The sequence below is a fragment of the Triturus cristatus genome, chromosome 5_2 (assembly GCF_964204655.1).
Source record: "Triturus cristatus chromosome 5_2, aTriCri1.1, whole genome shotgun sequence".
Taxonomy (NCBI): Eukaryota; Metazoa; Chordata; class Amphibia; order Caudata; family Salamandridae; genus Triturus; species Triturus cristatus.
In genome coordinates, this window is record NC_140588.1 from 960,057,517 (window position 1) to 960,078,373 (window position 20,857).

General features: G+C 47.9%; 1 protein-coding gene across 2 annotated transcripts in view; it reads right to left on the bottom strand.

The window, feature by feature from the left end:
• The window catches only part of LOC146829470 (synaptotagmin-like protein 2), a 704,022-nt gene that overhangs the window by 204,750 nt on the left and 478,415 nt on the right, over positions 1–20,857 (bottom strand). For both annotated transcript variants that reach the window (XM_085608155.1, XM_085608153.1), the window contains exon 6: positions 14,470–14,560. In XM_085608155.1, coding sequence (XP_085464281.1) covers positions 14,470–14,560 — 91 coding nt within the window. The remainder of the gene's footprint in view (positions 1–14,469; positions 14,561–20,857) is intronic.

Consider the following 20,857-nt stretch of genomic DNA (forward strand, 5'->3'; position numbering starts at 1 on the left):
AGTGTAGAAGGTGAGTCGTTTGTTGAGGTATGTTGGTCTGGCGTCGTGGAGTGCTCTATGAGCGTGGGTGAGGAGCTTGAAGGTGATCCTCTTGTTGATGGGGAGCCAGTGCAGGTCTATCAGGTGGGCAGTGATGTGGCTGTGGCGGGGGATGTCGAGGACGAGGTGTGCTGAGGCGTTCTGTATGCATTGAAGTATTTTCTGGAGTTTGGCAGTGATTACCGCGTAGAGGGCGTTGCCGTAGTCTAGCCTACTGGTGACGAGGGCCTGGGTGACCATCCTTCTGGTTTCGGTGGGGATCCATCTGTAGATCTTGCGAAGCATGCGGAGGGTGTTGAAGCAGGAGGTGGAGACGGTGTTGACCTGCTGGGTCATTGACAGTGATGAGTCCAGGATGAACCCCAGGTTGTGTGCGTGGTCGGTGGGTGTCACTGCAGCTCCTAGTGAGGCCGGCCACCAGGAGTCGTCCCAGGCGGAGGGGGTGGAGCAGAGGATGAGGACCTCCGTCTTGTCAGAGTTCTGCTTCAGGCGGCTGTTCTTCATCCATTTGGCGACGGTCTTCATTCCTTCGTGGAAGTTGGTCTTGGCGGTGGCAGGATCCTTGGTGAGGGAGAGGATCAGCTGGGTGTCGTCGGCATATGAGAGGATGTTGAGGTCGTGCGATCGGACGATGTTGGCGAGCGGTGACATGTAGACGTTGAAAAGGGTCGTGCTGAGGGATGATCCTTGGGGTAAGCCGAAGGTGATCTTGGTGGCTTAGGATCGGATCGGAATGGAGGGAGGCGAACTCTCTGGGTTCTGTCAGTGAGGAAGGAGGTGATCTAGTCCAGGGTTTTGTCGTGGATCCCCGCGTTGTGGAGGCGTGTGCGTAGGGTGTGGTGGCAGACGGTGTCGAAGGCAGCTGAGAGGTCTAGGAGGATGAGGGCCGCTGTTTCGCCATTGTCCAGCAGGGTCCTGATGTCGTCGGTGGCGGCGATGAGGGCGGTTTTGGTGCTTTGGTTGCTGCGGAATACGGATTGGGACGAGCCCAAGGTGTTGTTCCCTTCAAGGAAGCGGGTCAGTTGTCTGTTGACGATCTTCTCGATTACTTTCGCCAGGAACGGGAGCAGGGAGATGGGCTGGAAGTTCTTGAGGTCAGTTGGGTTTCTTGAGTAGGACGTTGATCTCGGCGTGATTCCAGATCTCCGGGAAGGTAGCGGTCTCGAAGGAGCTGTTGATGATCTTCCGGAGTGGTGGTGCGATGATGGAGCTCGCTTTGTTGAAGATGTGGTGGGGGCAGTGGTCTGACGGTGAGCCGGAGTGGATGGTGTTCATGGTTTTGATGGTGTTGTCATCTTTGATGTGGTTCCAGGAGAGCAGGAGGCCGTTGTGGCTGGGGGGCGGTGAGTCTGACATGTCGGCGGCTGTCGGGGGGGGTCAGAGTGTTGAAGGGGTCGTGGATGTCAATGATCTTGCGGTGGAAGAAGGTGGCTAGCGAGTCGCAGAGGTCTTGTGATGGCGGGATGTCGTTAGAGCTGGAGCTGGGGTTGGCGAGTTCCTTCATGATGGTGAAGAGCTCTTTGCTGTTGTGTGCGTTGTTGTTGATGTGTTCCTTGAAGGAGGTCCTTTTGGCGGTTCAAATGAGTTGGTGGTGCCTGAGGCTAGAGTTCTTGAGGGCTGCGTGGTTGTCCGGTGTCTGTTTGTGGCACCACTTTTTCTCGAGTCTTCGGCAGGTCTGCTTGGATGTCAGTGGTGAACCAGGTGGCTCTTCTGTCGGTGCGTCTATTTGAGGGTTTCTTGATCAGGGCGAGGGTTTTGGTGAAGTCGTCAATCCATTGCCTGAGGTTGCGGGCGTCTGTGTCGGTGTGGTCGGTTGGTGGGTCTAGGGTGGTGATTAGCTGGTCTTCGGTGACCTTGTTCCAGCTGCGGTGGGGGACTCGTTGCAGGTGGTTGTGTGTGGTGTTTTTCTTGAAGGAGAAGTGGATGCAGCAGTGGTCACTCCAGTGGAGATCGGTGGTGTGGCTGAAGGTGACGTGGTTGCTGGTGTCCGGCGGAGTGGGTGGGTGTCGTGACGAGTTGTTTGAGTCCGAAGTTGGCGAGGTTTTTGAGCAGGGTGGTAGAGTTGCTGTTGTTGGCGTTCTCGAGGTGGAAGTTCAGGTCTCCGAGGTGGATGTGGTCTGTGGAGGCCAGTGCGTGCAGGATGAAGAAGTCTGTGCTGGAGCTCTGAACTGTGGTTGGGGTCTGGGGGTCTGTAGATTAGGGTTCCTCTGAGGGTGGTGTTGGGATCGATGTGGATCTGGAAGTGCAGGTGTTCGGCGGTGCTGAGGGTGTCTTCTGTGCTGGTCGAGATTCTAAGGGTATTCCGTGGACGATGGCGATTCCTTCCCCCGGTCTGTTGGTGCGGTCGCTGCGGGTAATCTTGTAGCCATCCGGGATGGCTATGGCAATGTCGGGCGCAGAAGAGGGGTTCGTACAGGTCTCAGTCAGGAAGGCGACGTATGGGGAGGATGAGTCGAGCAGGTCCCAGAGTTCGACGGCGTGCTTGTGGATGGAGCGGGTGTTGAGTAGTATGCATAGGAGATGGTTTCGACATGCCCTGGTGGGAGGGGCAGAACATGCAGGTGTTTGCATTAGTGATTCCTTGATTGGCATATTTGATTTACTAGTCAGACCCTAGTACAGTGCACTGTGTGTGCCCAGGGCCTGTAAATCAAATGCTGCTAGTGGGCTGCAGCACTGATTGTACCACCCACAGAGACAGCCTGTAAAATGTAACTCTGGCCTGCCATTGCAGAGCCTGTGTGCAGCCTAGTGCTGTCATGTCGACTTGGCAAGTGCACACACTTGCCAGGCCCTAACCTTCCCTTTTCTTACATATTAGTCATCCCTAAGGTAGACCCAAGGTACCCCTGTGGGCAGGGTGCATTGTATGTGAAAGGTGGGACATAGGACATACCCTGATGTGTGTGGCATGTCCTGATAGTGAATTACAGGCAATTTAGTTTTTCACTATTGCAAGGCTACCTGTTCCCGTTGAACAGAATGGGGAGTTTGTTTACAACATCTTATAAACATAACTACCCCTGGGAACAAGTTAGGAAAATAAAGTTTAGTGAGGGTGATTTTTACATTGCGTGTTTGAAAATACCACCTTTAGAAAGTAGGTATTTTCTTGCTTAACCATCTAGTGTGCCTTTGCTAGGTTTGTGTATTGCATGTCTGACTTTTGGATGACAGGGGCTGGAGGGGGGCAGTGGCTTCAGAGAGCCGGATGAGTCAGGGCTGGGTTGAATAGACCTGGTCTTCATTTAGAATAGGGGAAGAGATATCCTTTCACCTGAATGGGCCTGGTCTGCCTTCAACAGTGCTGTCTCCACCCCCTGCCAGGAAGCTGCACCAGTGAGGACAGAATTGGTTTTGGCTGGGTACAGACACTCTCTGCCTTCTGAGAACAAAGGATTTTTATGTATAAAAAGAGGGGCCCGCAGACTATTAGATCACTTCTGAGAAATCAAAAGGAACCTTTGCCAAGGAGAAGAGCCGGAGAAGCTGAGGAGGAATACTGTCCCTGTGCTGGTTGCTGTCTGGGGTTGGCCTGCAGTGGCTACTTGCTGCCAAGGAAAGGAGGAAGGACGTTGCTGTTTGCTGTGTCCCCTGCTTGAGGAAGACCTCCGAGGGCTTAAAATTGAGCTTGCCTCCTGTTACTAAGTCTCAAGGACACAAAGACTTCACCACCAGCTCCCCTGAACTTCCTTGCTGGGAGTTCTGGCTTGCAAAGAAGTGCCTGCTGTTGTTTTGGACATCTACAGATGCTTTTCCGCTGGGAGCTGGAAAACTCAATGCAACACCGAGATACAGGACGCATCCGTACCTGTTTCCGACGCATGGCCAAAGAAATCGTCGCAGCGCCTGCCAGGGATTGAGAAATCGCTGCACGCGTCATCAAGTGCATCGATCTCCAAAGTCTGAGATCACCGCACCGATTCTGACGCGAGCCCTGCTGTGCGGCTGCAAGAATTCATGCATCAACCCAGTTCGTCGCATCGCATCGAGGCGCCAAGTTTGTCGCATCATTGGGAGACACAGTAAGTAACCGACGCATCACCTCCCCCGTAGCAAGGAATCGACGCATCACCTTCCCTGAGTGTAAGGAACCAACGCATCACCTTCCCTGCGGACATTTTTGTTTGTGTGAGCGATGCATCCAAGGCACATTGTGTGAAAAGTGTCGCATCTGCAATTTGCTTTGAACTGAACTATTTCTACCATTTGAAAGTCATATTTTATTACTGTATTGTGGATTTTTATTGTTTGATCTTGTTTTGGTTCAGATAAAGATTACTTATTTTTCTAAACTGGTGCCTCTGAGATAAGCCTGTCTGCTCGTGCCAAGCTACCAAGGGGGTGAGCAGGGGTTATTTTAGAAGTGTATCCCCCTCACCCTGACTAGGAAGAAGGGTCCATACTTGGACAAAGGTACCTACCTCTGCCAACTAGAGACCCCCATTTCTAACATTGGTGGTCAGCGGTGAGGATCTGGACTTGCATTTGTGTCTTACATACAATGATTGGTGTACACTATTGGTATAGTGCAGACCATAACGCAACCACATACATTTGGTGGAACTTTTACTTTGGGACTATTTTTTTTCCTTGCAACTGAGAACTGCCAATCTTCATCATGTCAAAACCAGCATCACTTGCATCTGTTGATATTGAATTTGAAGAGAAGAGGGTTGATACCTACACTGTGCCACAACTTAAAGCTGTCTGCAAAAAGTTCAAAATCTCTGTAAGAGACCTCACCAGAAAGGAGGAATACCAAAAGGCACTGAGGGCCTGGTTGAAATAAAGGAATGCCCGTGAGCATACCGAGGAGCCTATGGTGGAGGGAGAAGATTTGAAGAGCAGCAGAAAGGGCTATTGGGTCTGCCTGGGGGAGGGTACCTTCTCGGGGGGCCAGCTGTGTCTCTTCATAGGGGCTGTCTACAGCAGAAGAGTTGGAGGACAGAGAGAAAAACAGGATGCATGAGTTGGAGCTTACAAAGCTCAGGCTGGGGAAGGAGGATAAGGAGTTGGCATTTCAGAGGGAGAAATTAGCCCTGGAGGAGAAAAAGATGCTCTTAGAGCATGAAAGAGGGTTGAGGGAGATGGATCTAAAGGCAAAGGGTTTAGAGTCCAATCCCCATAGTGGCAGCGCACCATCAGTGCCTGTAGAAGGAAAGGTATACATCCCCAAGGATGTTATCAAGGATTTCATGAACCATGAGGACATTTGTCAATGGTTCAAGGCCTATGATGTGGCAATGGAGTCCCCCAGAGTCCCTGAGAGAGACTGGGGAGTGAGGTTGTGGGGGCGCTTTATCAGTGAAGGAAGGGAGACACTGCTAGCTTTGCCCACTGAGGATCAGATGCCCTATGCCCCAATGAAGGAAAACTTGATAGCCAGGGGTGGGTTGACCCCAGAGCTATATAGGCAGAAATTTAGAAACTGCAAGAAGCTGGAGTCAAGTACTTGGGTGGAGTATGTGTCCTATTTTTGCAGAACACTGGATGGTTTGGTGAAGGGTAGGAAGGTGAATGATTTGCAAGGGCTCTATAATTTGGATGCATGGGAGCACTTGTCAGATAATTCTTTTCCAGAGCTACGCCAGCACTTGATTGACAGTAAGCTGACTGACCGCAGAAAGCTTGCTGTGGAGGTGGACCACTGGGTCAGCACCAGGGTCCAAAAAGGTTGTGTGGGAGATTCCGCCAAAGGTGGGCAGGGTCCCCAGCAGAAGAGTGGGGGGAACAAGGGTAAACAGAAGGAGGTCCAAAAAGGGCCCTAAATAATCCCCAGGGGACTAAGGTAAGGGTTCCCAGCCTCCCACTGAAAAGAAGCCTTGGGTCCTGACAGGTAAGCCTATTCATAGGGATCCCAGGACATGTTATACTTGTGGTCAGATGGACCACTTCCAAGGGGATCCTAAGTGTCCCAAACCGGTTACCACCACACCCACTGGTGCACCGCCCAAACAACTGGCTAGAGTAGCCTTGGGGAGGAGATGGGTGCCCAAGGTGGGTGGGGTCCCACAGAAATGTCCCTGGTCTCTTTAGGAGACAGTGAGATGGTCCCAAAAGCTCATCTGCCTGATAACACTAAGAAGTACAGGCAGTGGGTGACAATCAATGGCCATAGTGCGGAGGCACTGAGAGACACCAGAGCCAGTGTAACAGCTGTCGTTTGTCGGCTGGTGTCTGAGGAGCAGGTGGTCTCCAAAGCATTCTACCCAGCAGTTGCTGCTGACAATTTAGAGTGCCTCTGCAAAGTGGCACAGGTTCCCTTTGAGTGGGGGGAGGGGGTTCAGGTACCTTGAAAGTAGCTGTGAGGCCAGCAATGCCTGTTGACTGTCTGCTAGGCAATGATTTTGAGAGCTCTCCTTGGATGAAGGTGGAGCGGAGGTCTCATTTAGAGATGTTGGGTCTGCCTGAGTGGGCGTGTGTGACCACTCAGTCAATGGCAACCGGTAAGGGCATTCAAGAGGACCTCAAGCCTGAAAGAGTGGCCCAGGTGCCTGCCAGGAAGAGAAGAGGCAGGGGGCGTGGTGAACCAGCCCCTTAAGTTCCCACGGTCCAGGAGGAGGCAAACCTTGAGGGGGATGCCCTGAAGCCTACAGGGGAACAAGTGGCTGAACTGGGGGACCTGCATGAACTGACCCATTGGCAGCAGGAAGGAGGCCCCTCCAGGGAGGAATTCTGCCAGAAGCAGCAGAAGTGCCCTTCTCTTGTTGGGTTGCAGCAACAGGCTGCAAACCAGGCAGCAGGTGATCAGTCTGGATCACATTGGATTTACTGGGAAAATGGTCTCTGGTATAGCGAGTCTAAGGTTGCTGAGCCTGCGCTGGTGGTACCCCAGCGCTTCAGAGCCTTCCTACTGGGTCTGGCTCATGATGTGCCTTTGGCAGGACATTTGGGGCAAGACAAGACCTTTGAAAGGCTTGTCACCCACTTTTACTGGCCCCAAATGCGTAAGAGTTCTGATACTCATTGTATGTCTTGCCAGACTTGCCAGGCAAGTGGTAAGAGTGGGAGGAAGTGTAAGGCTCCTCTCCAACCTTTCCCTGTGGTCAGCACCCCCTTCAAGAGGCTGGGTATTGACATTGTGGGGCCTCTGGATCCCAAGACAGCCATGGGCAACAGGTTCATCCTGGTCTTGGTGGACCATGCCACCCGGTACCTGGTAGCCATATCTCTATGGACTGTGACGGCCCCCACAGTGGGTCATGCGTTGATGGGGATTTTCTCCTGTGTGGGGTTCCCCAGAGAGATGGTGTCTGACCGTGATACCAACTTTATATTCAAGTATATGAAGTCCCTGTGGCAGGAGTGCGGTGTTTACCTACAAGTTCACCACTCCTTCCCACCCCCAAGGTACTGGGCTGGTTGAGAGATTCAACCGGACCCTGAAGGGCACGATTACGGGTCTTGGTGAACCCATGAGGCTTAAGTGGGACGTCCTCTTACCATGCCTTTTGTTTGCTTACAGAGAGGTACCGCAGAAGTCATTAAGGTTCAGTCCTTTGAGGTCCTGTGTGGGCATCCTGTAAGAGGACCTCCAAGTCTGGTGAAAGAAGGCTGGGAGAAAGCTTCTAGTAAACCACCCCAGGACGTATATAGCTACATGCTGGCCTTCAGAAACCAGACTAAGCGCTTTAGACAACTCGCTCAGGCGAATCTGAAAGCCAGCCAGGAGGAGAGGAAACGTTGGTATGATCAGAATGCCACTCTGATAGAGTTTAAGCCTGGACAGAAAGTATGCGTCATGGCCGAAGTGGAGTCTTGTGCGCTCCAGGAGAAGTGCATTTGAGGTGGTGGAGCGCAAGAGTAAAGTCACCTACTTGGTGGACTTGCAGTCTCATAGGAACCCTTTACGGGTCCTGCATGTGAACCGCCTGAATCCCCACTTGGAGAGGTCTGAAGTGGGCGTGGGCATGCTCCTAGCAACAGATGCTGGAATGGAGGAGGAGACTGAGCCTCTTCCTGACCTCCTGTGTGCAAAGGAGCACAATGGGTCAGTGGACGGTGTATCACTCTCCCCCGCCCTGACTCCTGAAGAGCAGAGTGACTGTTGTTAACTGTTGGGACAGTTTGCTGCTCTGTTCTCCCTGACCCCTGGTGTCACTCAGTGGTGTGTTCATGATGTTGACACTGGGGTCAGTCCTCCTGTAAAGTACAACATTTACAGAGTGACTGGCAGGGTCAAGGCTTGCATCAAGGAGGAGGTCACCAAGATGTTAGCGCTAGGGGTGACCGAGCCCTCAAACAGCCCCTGGGCCAGCCCAGTGGTCTTGGTCCCAAAGGCTGCTGCACCCGGTACCACGCCCGAACTCCGGTTCTGTGTGGACTACCGAGGGCTCAATTCGGTCACCAGAACTGATGCGCATCTTATCCCCTGAGCTGATGAGCCCAAAGATATATTGGGAGCTGCCCAGTACCTCAGTACGTTTGACTTAACGTCTGGGTACTGGCAGATTGCCTTAACTGATGGGGCAAAGGAGAGGTCAGCGTTCTCAATACCAGAGAGGCACTACCTATTCCAGGTGATGCCCTTTGGGTTGAAGAATGCTCCTGTCACCTTTCAAAGGTTGGTTAACCAGTTATTGGCTGGGCTGGAGGATTTTCAGTGCTGCCTACCTGGATGACATTGCAGTGTTCAGTGCCACTTGGGAGGAACATCTGCACCACCTCTGGGAAGTGTTGAAGGCTCTGCAGAGGGCAGGCCTCAAGATCAAGGCGAGTAAGTGCCAGATCGGACAGGGTCTGTGTTGTACTTGGGACACCAGGTGGGGAGCAGCCAGGTGGCACCCCTACAGCCCAAGATTGATACCATTCTGGCTTGGGAACCCCACAAGACCCAGACAGAGGTGAGAGCCTTCTTAGGACTCACCGGGTATTACAGGAGGTTCGTCAAGGGTTATGGCTCCATTGTTGCCCCCTTGACAGAGCTGACTTCCAGGAAGCAGCCCAGGAAGGTGAACTGGACTGATGCCTGGCAGAAGGCTTTTGATGCCCAGAAATCTGCCATGTGCACGGGCCTCGTGCTTCATGCGCCCAACTTCTCTAGGGAATTCATTGTGCAGACAGATGCTTCAGAGCATGGTGTGGGAGCGGTGCCCTCATACCTAAATGAGGAGGGCCTAGACCAACCTGTAGCCTTCATTATTAGGAGGTTACTTCCACGGGAACAGAGGTGAGTGTGATTGAGCGTGAGGCATTTGCTGTGGTCGTGGCACTGAAGAAGCTGAGGCCCTACTTGTTTGGGACTCACTTCCGGGTTCCGACAGATGGTTGATGCAAATGAGGGGTGAGAATCCAAAGTTGTTGAGGTGGTCCATTTCCCTACAGGGGATGGACTTCACGGTGGAACACCGCCCTGGTACAGAACACGCCAATGCTGATGGTCTGCCCAGATTTTTCCGCCTTAGTGAAGAGAACTCCCAAGAGGTGGAGGGAACATGTGTTAGACCTGGGACCACTGGTGTGGGTCTCCCCTGCATTTTTGTGTTTGCCTCCTGTGTTTTTCCTGGGTGTTGGACTCCGTTTTGCTGGTCTAGATGCTTTAGGCAGTTTGCCACTGCTGTTCAGTGCCAAAGTGCAAGTGCTCCCTTTGTAAATTGTTGTTATGGATTAGTGATTCCATGATTGGCATATTTGATTTACTAGTCAGACCCTAGTACAGTGGACTGTATGTGCCCAGGGCCTGTAAATCAAATGCTACTCGTGGGCTGAAGCACTGATTGTGCCACCCACAGAAGCAGCCTGTAAAACGTAACTCTGGCCTACCATTGCATAGCCTGTGTGCAGCCATGTTGACTTGGCAGGAGCACACACTTGCCAGGCACCTTCCCTTTTCCTACATATAAGTCACCCCTAAGGTAGACCCAAGGTACCCCTGTAGGCAGGGTACATCGTATGTGAAAGGTAGGATATACCCTGATGTGTGTGGCATGTCCCGATAGTGATTTACTGCCAATTTCGTTTTTCACTATTGCAAGGCTACCTGTTCCCATAGGACAGAATGGCGAGTTTGTTTATAACATCTTATAAACATAACTACCCCTGGGAACAAGGAAGGAAAATAAAGTTTAGTAGTTAGTCTGCCTGAACTCAGAATGTTAAAATGCATCTTTTAGTGAGGGTGATTTTTACATTCAGTGTTTGAAAATACCACTTTTAGAAAGTAGGTATTTTCTTGCTTAACCATCCAGTGTGCCTCTTCTATGTTTGTGTATTGCATGTCTGGCTTTTGGATGATAGGTCCTGGAGGGGGGCAGTGGCTCCAGAGAGCCTGATGAGTCAGGGCTGGGCTGAATAGACCTGTGCTGCTTTTAGAGTAGGAGAGGAGATTTCCTTTCACCTGAATGGGCCTGGTCTGCCTTCAACAGTTCTGTCTCCACCTCCTGCCAGGAAGCTGCACCAGTGAGGACAGAACTGGTTTTGGCTGGGTACAGACACTCTCTGCCTTCTCAGAACAAAGGATTTTTGTGTATAAAAAGAGGGGCCCAGACCCCAGAATTTTTGATCACTTCTGGGAAATCAAGATGAACCTTTGTCAAGGAGAAGAGCCAGAGAAGCTGAGGAGGAATACTGTCCCTGTGCTGGTTGTTGTCTGGGGTTGGCCTGCAGTGGCTACTTGCTGCCAAGGAAAGGAGAAAAGACTTTGCTGTTTGCTGTGTCCTCTGCTTGAGGAAGCTCTCCAAAAGCTTGAAACTGGGCTTGCCTCTGTTCTGAAGTCTCAGGGACACAAAGACTTCACCACCAGCTCCCCTAAACTTCCTCACTGGGAGTTCTGACCTGCAAAGAGGTGCCTGCTGTTGTTTTGGACCTCTACAGACTGTTTTCTGCTGGGAGCTGGAAAAATCAATGCAACACCTAGAAGGGTGACGCATCCGTAGCGGTTTCCGACGTATCGCCAAATAAACCGTCGCAGTGCCTGCCGCGGCTTGAGAAATTGCTACACGCTGCATCGAGTGCAACGATCTCCAAAGTCCGAGATCACCGTAACCGGTTCTGACGCAAGCCCTGCTGTGCGGCTGCAGGAATTCACCCATCGTCACATCACATCAAGGCGCCAAGTCTGTCGCATCGTTGGGCGACGCAGTAAGAAACCGACGCATCACCTCCCCCGGAGAAATGAACCGATGCATCACCTTCCCTGAGTGTAAGAAACCAACACATCACCTTCCCCGCGGCCATTTTTGTTTGTGTGCGCGACGCATCCAAGGTACTTTGTGTGAAAAGTGTTGCATCTGCAATTTTCTTTAAACCGAACTATTTTTACCATTTGTAAGTCATATATTTATTACTGTATTGTGGATTTTTGCTGTTTGGTCTTGTTTTGGTTTAGATTACTTATTTTTCTAAACTGGTGTGGTGTCCATTTGTAGTGTTTTCACTGTGTTGCTGAATGTGTTCACAAATGCTTTATTCACTGCCTCTGAGATAGGCCTATCTGCGCGTGCCAAGCTACCAAGGGGGTGAGCAGGGGTTATTTTAGAAGTGTATCCCCCTTACCCTGACTATGAAGAAGGGTCCCTACTTTGACAAAGGTACCTATCTCTGCCAACTAGAGACCCCCATTTCTATCAATCATACTATGTTCATTTGACATAGAAATAAAAAGAAGACTGTACTGAAGGCAAGGGAGTCTTTCCTTTCTAAGTGAGCCCCAGCAACACTAATGAGAAGCTACTGCAAAGGAAGGGTGGGCAGGAGGAACTAGGACTACACGGATGGGAAAGAGGGAGGGGTGAGAAAAAGGACGAGAGAAGGTGCTCGGCAGGGAGTAGGAGGAGCACAGAGGGGAAAGAAGGAGGGGTTGAAGATAAGAATTAAAGGGAATACAGGGTGGGGGAAGAAAGTGTTGCATAAACTGAGTCTCTTGCTCAGCTCTACAAGGTTTGTTTTCACACCCACAAGTGACACAAGTGAACTTAGTTCAATGCATCAACACCTGAATGTGAAAGACAGGCTTTTGTAGCCCTGCAGGACCCTATCCAGTACATACTTGAGGTTGCATCAATGCTTTTGGGTCACTAACAGTCCCTAAACAGGGATCCAGGGACGCCGTGGTGATTAGAAACAAACCTACTTCGTTCTTCTCAATGCCACACACACAAACTGCACTAAGAAATAGACACTTTAACTAAAAAAGTTAATTTATTTCAACAGGTGCAATATGTTGCTTGGCACATCGAAAACAACCACACCGAAGATAATTAAAACAGCATAAATGCGTGTTGCAAACAATGAAAAATGACAATAAAATAAACATTTCTACAATGGTCAAAATGTCATCTAGAAACCTAAAACCTACTTCTACGCACTATGCTAGGAGAGCACGGAGCAGTATAACTTGCATCTTGAATTTCTAAAGAAGAATCAGCGCACTAGTCAGGAAGGGGTGTGTTCCCTGCAAAAGGTAAACACGCTTCGCATCACCTCTTCCCGGACTCCAGCTCAATATCAGCTTTCAGTAGAAAGTGTGATACAGCAGCATCTCTGGCAGTCAAGATCGTCTCTGGCAGTATCTTGTGCGATAATCTGAGGTGAAGGAGCTCTCCTGACAAGTGGTCGAGTGGCAGTTCTTTTATGCTACATCTTATCTTAGATGGAATTGCTAACGTCACCTTAAGACTATCCGGTATAACCAATGAGCCTTAAGATATAAAACTAAGACACATTCTTATAAACAAATGATGCACAAAATACAACAATTCAGCCTACTCTCTTTTGGCTATTGTTCTTATTTGGCCTTTAAATAGAGATAACAAGGCACTTGTTCCAGACTTATGTTGCATCCGGTGTCTTGTTGATGTCTATGTCTGAGTGAGTTGATACTTTCACAGGTTCTTAGAAAGATAAGGACGGGCGACTTCTGCATCAAAGGCAGACACGATGATGATTCTATAGAAAATGGAGCCTTGGCCTACTTAAAATGGAGTTGGGAGGGCCTTATAGCCTTTATGTCAAAAGATCATACAGGGAATATACAGAGCATTGCAGCGAATATAGAAGTACAAGGAATGAGAGAGGGTGGTGGTCGGGACAAACTTAGGAGTCGGATACACAGGTAAGACAGAGGGAGGAGAAAGCCAGCAAGAACAGCTAAACGAGGAGCTGACAGAAAAGGCCTATGGCTGAAATGAGTCCCTCCTGCATTTCAATGTGACTACTCAATTAGAGACGGAAAGGAACATGCTAAAAGCCAATATCATTATGAGAGAAAGTGGTACTCCTCTGGGCTGAGCCACGATGTGTTTAACAAAGTCTCAAGCAAATGGCTTGAAGAGCCTTGTCAAAAAAGCTGGTGCTTAAAAGGGACGAACCCAAAGCCCGCTCTAAGGACATTACCTGATAATAGGTCTGTTTGATGGCTGTGCCTAAAAGGACTCCTTCATAGGGACAGGCAAGTGCACTGTGCTGGGAATCAATCTTATTAATTAGAGTGTTTCATCTTACAATAAATGATAACCTGCATGAGAGGGTGTAAAAAAAGAATGTAGATATTTTTCGTTTATGCGTTTTCTTTCAATAGTAACTGCCTAGTCAAACAAAGCTGAAAGCTGAATTCTTATTTAATAAAATACAGAAATAACTTTCTGCAAGCAAAGCTGTCCAAAGCACCTACGTTACTGTCAAACAAACATTTTGTGCTGCAAGTTGAGCCTTTTTTGACTGCCTGCATTTCACTCGTTAAAGTCATCTATACAAGGAATAATCAGTAATTACGTTTGTGATGAACTAATCTTTTTTTTTACTTTTAAAGGAACTTTTTTTTAAAGTTTATTATCTTCTTTATTAATACTTTGTGATTGCTGTGGTGTGTGCTCCTTGTCAGCCCCAGGATCGACGTGGGGAGAGGAGTATCGGTTTGAAGTGCCCGGCGGCCAGCAGCATTTATGGTGAGTGCCCTACCATTAATTAATGTTGCCAGCCACCACTGGTTGCAACTCTTTGTGGGAACTATAGGTGGAGTGTTTCCTGCGTGTATCGTGTATGTGTGTTGTGTGTGTGGGGGCGAGGAGATGGAAGGTTTACACTGATACTGCTGCCTGCACTATTACTGTTTTATGTGTGAAATGAAGATTCCCACGTGGCACCTCTAATGTGTGTGGGGGAGGAATGTTGTTGGTGCTACTTCTGTGAGTGCGGATAGCTTACACTGCTGTTCTTCATGTGACTTCTGTTTGGGGTGTCTTACTCAAAGCTGGAGAAACCCTTTTAACTACACAAATTCTAAAACCATTGGTAGTACCATTACTTGATGTATACAGGAATCGCAAGTTTCAGTATTTTGTCACAAATTCAGAGAAACAGAAATGTATTATTAAAAAAAAGAATATCTACCAGACCCAAAAGTAGGAGTGTATGTCACGGCAGCCACATGATACAGAAAGCAATAAAAATAAATAAACATTTTCCTACTGTCTGACTAATGCAGTTTACCTTTTTCAGGGGGCTGGGAGTTATCGGTGACCCCAAAAGGACTCAAGTCGATGCCACTGTCAGCTGGAGAGACTTCCGTCAGGCTGTGCTTCTTTTTACCGAACAAGTTAGGATGATAGAAAAGAGCAGAAATGTTATTCAATTATGCAGCAGGGATAGCGGTTATAAGAAGTGTTACTTTATAAATATTTATAGAGCGCTTAACGCATCAAAGTACATGATCACTTTAACAGCAGGCTGCGGACGGCTTGAAACAATAAGAGCCAAGATAATAGAAGTCTCGCTTCAGTTTCTTTTCGCTGTGAATTTTCAACAGGGCAACAGATATTATGAAGTGGAAACATTTGATTAAATGGCGCACATGGTCCCACCCTCCATTTTGGTGAGCAGCCCCTCAGGAGGCGTGCCTCGCAGACCTACAAAGACGCTGGTCCCGCCAGGACCTCCTGCACCTCTCGGGTTGCAGGCAGCGCCGGCATCTAGCACTTGGGAGCTGTGCACTTGCCCAGGGCGCCGATCTTCGAACGGGCGCTGGAGCCCCCTGCAGAAGTTTACCTACAACTTAGGTCCAAAGAAAAGTGTGTTCCAAAAACATTTCTGAAGGCTTTTGCTGTGCTCGTCTCCTCTTTGTTTTTCTTTTCATGGCACTTCCTAATCTTGCCCCCTCCCACCTTTCTTCTACTCCTCCCAAATTTTCAATTCATAGACAATTAAAGAGGACGAGTGAGTGGGGGCATCAAATTTGGTTTCGCCCGGGGCACTCTGAGAAAAGGCCAAATCTGGCTGGAAAGAGCAAGTGAAGTCCCAAGTTGGATGTGTCAAAATGAGAGCAATGGACTTCATCACTGTAAGTAAACATATATGCATAATTTCCCCAAAAGAATACATGGAAAATTAATGGCCCAACATTCAGGTAACAGAAATAAAATTATACAGGACACCCTCTATGGTATGAAATGTTTCAAAATGTACAAATAATACTAATTGTTTGCCTCTGTCCAATCCCCGCTGTAAACGGGTTTCGTGGATCTTCTGCAGAGCACATATTCTGTTAAAGTTCTGACTTAGTAAGCAAAGGGGCAATAAAAACAGTGCCAGAAGAAGAGAGGGTGAGGGTTGCTATGTTTTTGAAACAGAAGCCTTCAGGAAGGTTTCAACCTGTTCGAAAAGCTGTCAGCATCTCAAGACTGTGAATCTAAAGAATATTTTACCTCTGGTAATGCCGGGCATGTTTCTGGAATCTCTAGACCTCTAGGGTGCCTATCTGCATACTCCAGAGAATCCTCAATCCCAAAGAAATTCCTAAGATTCCCTGTCCTAGAGAACCCTTACCCAATTCTCTGCGCTTCGCTTCAATCTCGCCTCTGTGCCAAGGGTATTCACCAAGACTCTGGCAACCTTCATTTCCAGAGGATTGTTGGTTTCCCCCTACGTAGACAATTGGCTAATATGGAAGCACTTTGTCTCATGGAGGATGGATTTCTTCTGAACACAAACAAGTCCTATCTTCTACCATTTGAAAATCTTCATTTTATAGGAGCCCCATTCAGTTCCGACTAGGGCAAAGTCTTCCTCACAGCGGCACAGTAGGAGAAGTTGGAGCAGCAGTTAGCAACTCTTCCCATCTGAGCAAGGGGGAGTTATTCTCTCCTCCTCCTCCTCCTACTCTTCCAGTGACAGTGATGACAGGTTCAAACAGCCTGTGGTGTGGTGCGGCTATGAGAGATTACAAAGTTCACGCTCTATGGTCAAACAGAAAGCAAAACTCACCTTTTAATTCCAAGGTGCTAGTGGCAATCCACAAAGCCCTGTTACCTTTTGCATTGCCTCTCAAGAATTAAATGGTTCAAATACAAACAGACAATCACCTCAGAAGGTCTTACATCAATCATTGAGGGAGCACCAAAGTCCCTTGCTTGGTTCAACCAGAAGAACAGATCAGGATTTCGGCAGAAGAGAATCTTCTGTCACTGAGAGTGAGTTATCTTCTGAGGAAGGTGAATTGGAATGCCGGCAAGATGAGTTGCACATCCCCTTCCTCGGCGTCCACAATCCTCTGCCTGCATGAATTTAGGGAAATTCTGAAGAGATTTGCAGTTCCATGGTTAGACCTCTTCACTTCTCCCCAGAATACCCTCCTTCCCGTTCTGTTCCTCCTACCATATCAAGAAGCTTGGAGGGTGGACGCGATGAGTTTTCAGTGGCCCAGGGGGCTACTTTATGCTCCCCAGCCCATTGCACTGCACAGCAAGATTCTATGCAAGATCAGGGAGGACAAGACGTTCTCTTAGTGCCACCCTATAGTGGCTGCCATCACTGGTTCCCAATGCTTCTTCATCTGGCAGCTCAGTTTCTGTGGATCTTAAAGGTTGTCCCCCCCCCTGAAATTTCCTCAGTGCCAGAGAAGACACTTCGGCACCTCTCTCTGCGGGTCTGAATATTGAGAGGCAGAGGTTAGAGTACTTGGGCTATTCTTCTGATATTGCTATCTATGTTCAAAATTCAAGGAAGCAGAGCACTTTAAAGGTCTTTTAAAATAATATAATATAACGGGTTTCTAAAGTGCACGTTCACCACTAAGGGTTTGTTGGCGCTGAATAAAAGATATTTATTATTACCCAACTCAATGGTACTCATTTTATCGACCTCAGAACGATGAAAGGCTGATTAGACCTGCCAGGATTTGAACTTGTGACCATTGGCTCAAACACAGGCCCCTTCAGTGACTCATTAGTCCACTAAGATACCAGACCCGGGATAAGGTGGTGTTAAGACCAGATCCTTCCATTCGGACCAAGATTCCTTCGTCTTTTCCTCTTTCCCACGATTTAGTCATTCCTGTTTTTTTCCCATCCCCTACTACTGAACAGGAAGTTTTTTGGCATTTTCTTGACTTACAAAGAGCCTTTCTGCATATCTTTAAAGAAATACCTCTTTTAGGAAAGTGGATTTGTTAATTGCCCCCTTTGGCGTAGCTAACAAGGGTCATTGTCCTTGTACCTCGATCTTAAGGACGTGGATTAGAATGATCATTTCTATGGCCTACCAGAAGGCAGGGATTCTTTTGCCTTCAATGATTCAAGGTGGGTCCACTATGGGCATGGCTTCTTCCTGATCTGCATTTAAAAGGATTTCCCTCAAAGACGTTTGTGTGGCAGCCACTTGGGCTTCACCTCATACCTTTATTGTACAGGTAAAGTATGGCGGTGATTTCTTCTTAATTTGGACCAGCAGTATTGCCAGCAGTCCAATAATAACTTTATTTTTTAGATACTTTTGGGGTTGCCATTGTGGTGTATTGTGGTGCTTAATAGAAATTTTGAATAAGCTTGGCTATAAGCTCATTGTACGAGGACTGGGATGAGGCAGGTGGACGAGGGAGGTAATGCTTAGATTACTTACCATAATTTTAATACCTCTGAGTCCCAGACTTCCTTGTCACAGTCCTACTTTTCCTTTCTTTCCCTTCCAAAAAATAAATATAGGGAGGAGAGGTGAAAATTGCCATTGCGAAAGAGAGCTTGCTACAATAAGGAAGTATACATGTTGGGGTTCCTCATTAATGAGTCACACAACAGGAAGTTCGGTGGCAGCCATGTTGGGAGGGGCACTCTGTATGCTTTTTTACTTTTGCATAGGTGAAATCTGTACCAGCGCGACAGAAGGCTCATTACGTGAGGACTGGGACAAGGAAGGCTATGACTCGGAGTAATGAAGATTAGCAGTAAGTAATCAAAGCAATTACTTTCTTGACATAGTTTGCTGTGTAGCAAAGGTCCACTCAGGCAAAAGAGCACCAAAATTGTTGCACAACACCTCCATGATTTGAGGTGAGTTATGTGCCACACTGAGACTATAATACAAATTAAAATTCTCATTATTCACTGTGAGATCTCAAGGCACCCAAACGTTCTGCACTAACATTTTGGGCATCATTATGAGTGTTTTTGTGTGGAAATACCATACCCGGTAAATACTGATAACACTGGAAGCGGTACTCCCTGGCCCTTTTGAATTCTGAACCTTGGACTGGGAGGGTAACGCAGTAATATCATAGGCTTTCCTTCCTTCCAAATGGAAAAACTCAGAATGTTGTGGTGTTTGCCAGACAGATTTCCGTTTGTGTCTGAATCTTGAATACCGCACCCCTAGAGTGAGGGCCTAAGAATAAAAAAATGCCAATATTTAGAAAGTGTCCTTATGTAAGTCCACTTCGAAGTAAAATGCACTGCCCTGACATCTGCTCGCTATCCGTTGGTTGGACCAGAGGGTATTAAAAACTATTTAGGAGTACGGAGAGTAGTATTCCTGTAGTACTCTTTTACATATTCGTATATTCCTTTAAGAATCTGCCCTTAAAGCCCAACTCCCTATTTGTAAATGTACAAGTCCTTTTTATTTGTACTAACTGTATATGAATATTCCTCTATATTTTCATTTTGTTCTCATGTTTTTTGGGACGTAGTCACAAAGGTATAAATGAGTACCTAAACGAGTATTACAGGAGTAATACCTAACGTACTCCAAAATGTCTCCATGACGGGAACGCTATGTATCGACAATACTCCTTTTATTCTCGTCTACTGCTTACCAACCAAACCTCATTCTATCTTGTGGGATGTATTCACAAAGGCGTGCATGAGTACCTAAACGAGTATTACAGGAGTAATACTTAATGTACTCAAAACGCCTTTGTGATCCTTCTCCCACCTCGCCGACAATACCTGGAACACCCTCCCACTGAGCCTACGACAGACCCAAGACCTGCTGACCTTCAGGAGGCTACTCAAGACCTGGCTGTTCGACCAGAAGCACCCTCCCCCCCCCCCCCCCCCCAGTGCCTTGAGACCCTCGCGAGTATGTAGTGCGCTCTACAAACGATTGATTGAACACTATATATCGACAATATTCCCTTTCCTTTGCTCTCTTCTGCTGTTTACCGCGCAGGCATCCTTCTATCTTGTTCTAATCTTCGGATCCTGAGCTGAACCCGTTCTAACTCTCTGATTTTCTGTTTTAATTCTAGGAGGCTTTTTTATGTTCAGCTCCTTTGATTTAAAGCGGACTATTAACAAACATAGACAGCCTCAGGGAGGATGCCCTAGTTCCACAACTGATGGAGGGATTTGTACAGGTTGCTCTGTGTGTGCTATACTAATTGGGCTAATTACATATTCTTAACACTCTTTAATGCGATCTGAATATTTATCCGGCACGTCGGATCTCCTTGCTTTAATTATTTCACCAGTGAAGAGTATTTTACTATTTTGAGTGTTTTTTTTAATTTGCTAATTTCTGTTTTCTCTGAAGGAATAGGACATCCCTGGATCCCTGTGCAGCTTCAGACTTATCTTCCATTGAGCCATTCAAAATATGAATTATGTTCACAGTTTGTAGTGAAGACTGGAAGCAGGATGGTAGTTGATAGATTTATTGTAGTAACACAATACAGGAACACGCAAGTGCCAGGGAACACCACTTCACTCCACCACACCGTATCCTCGACTCACGCACTCTCGAACCCTGGAACCACGACACTTCTAGTAATGACATACCAGTATTCTATGAGGTAAGCATACCCACATAGAATACATAGGTATACACTACACAGTTCTATGTTGCCGGAAGCTATAGTGCACAGAAAACTAAATAAACAACCATTGACAAAGATAATAGGCATGGCAGTGTGTTCATTGGTGACATATTTTGTTCTGAGCTTGCATTAGTCCTAGCTGAGCTTGGGCTGCTACAGAAGGTGGCAGAGACTGAGAAATGCTGGCCCACCTTACAAGGCATCTTCTATGAGTAGTTGTGTCGTACACCTGACATAAGAGTGGACTAAACATGAATTTACAGGAGTAAGTCGAGCTAACTCATGCAAGAAAGGCTGATGTATAAGATCAGTGAACTACATATCTTCCTTCTGGTAATTCATGAGTAAGTCACTCAGTGGCGGCTGGCATGTATGCAGGGTGGTAAGCCGGGTGATACAAAAATAAATACATAATAAAATACACACTTACCTTCCTGGCGCGACGTCCTCCTCACTCGGGTTTTCTTGAGGCAGGCTCCAATGCGAGACCCAGGAAACTGCAGTAACCAATCCTGGCGCTGTTCTCTTGCAGCATGAAAGAAGCGCCAGGATTGTAGGGAGTGGTTTCCTTCGGTGTTCCAGAGAACACTGGAGCCCTATGCTTTCTCTAACCCATCTGTCTTAGACAGCTGGGTTACAGAGGTTTAAAAATGTGCATGTCTGGCCGGCCATCACAAGATGGCTGGCCAAAGAAACATACTCACTTTAAACTTGAAGAGCCCTGCCCATCACTGCTCTCTGTCAGTCAGCAGCGGCCCCGCCCCCTTCCTGATGCTCAGCTCGGGATGGGATTAT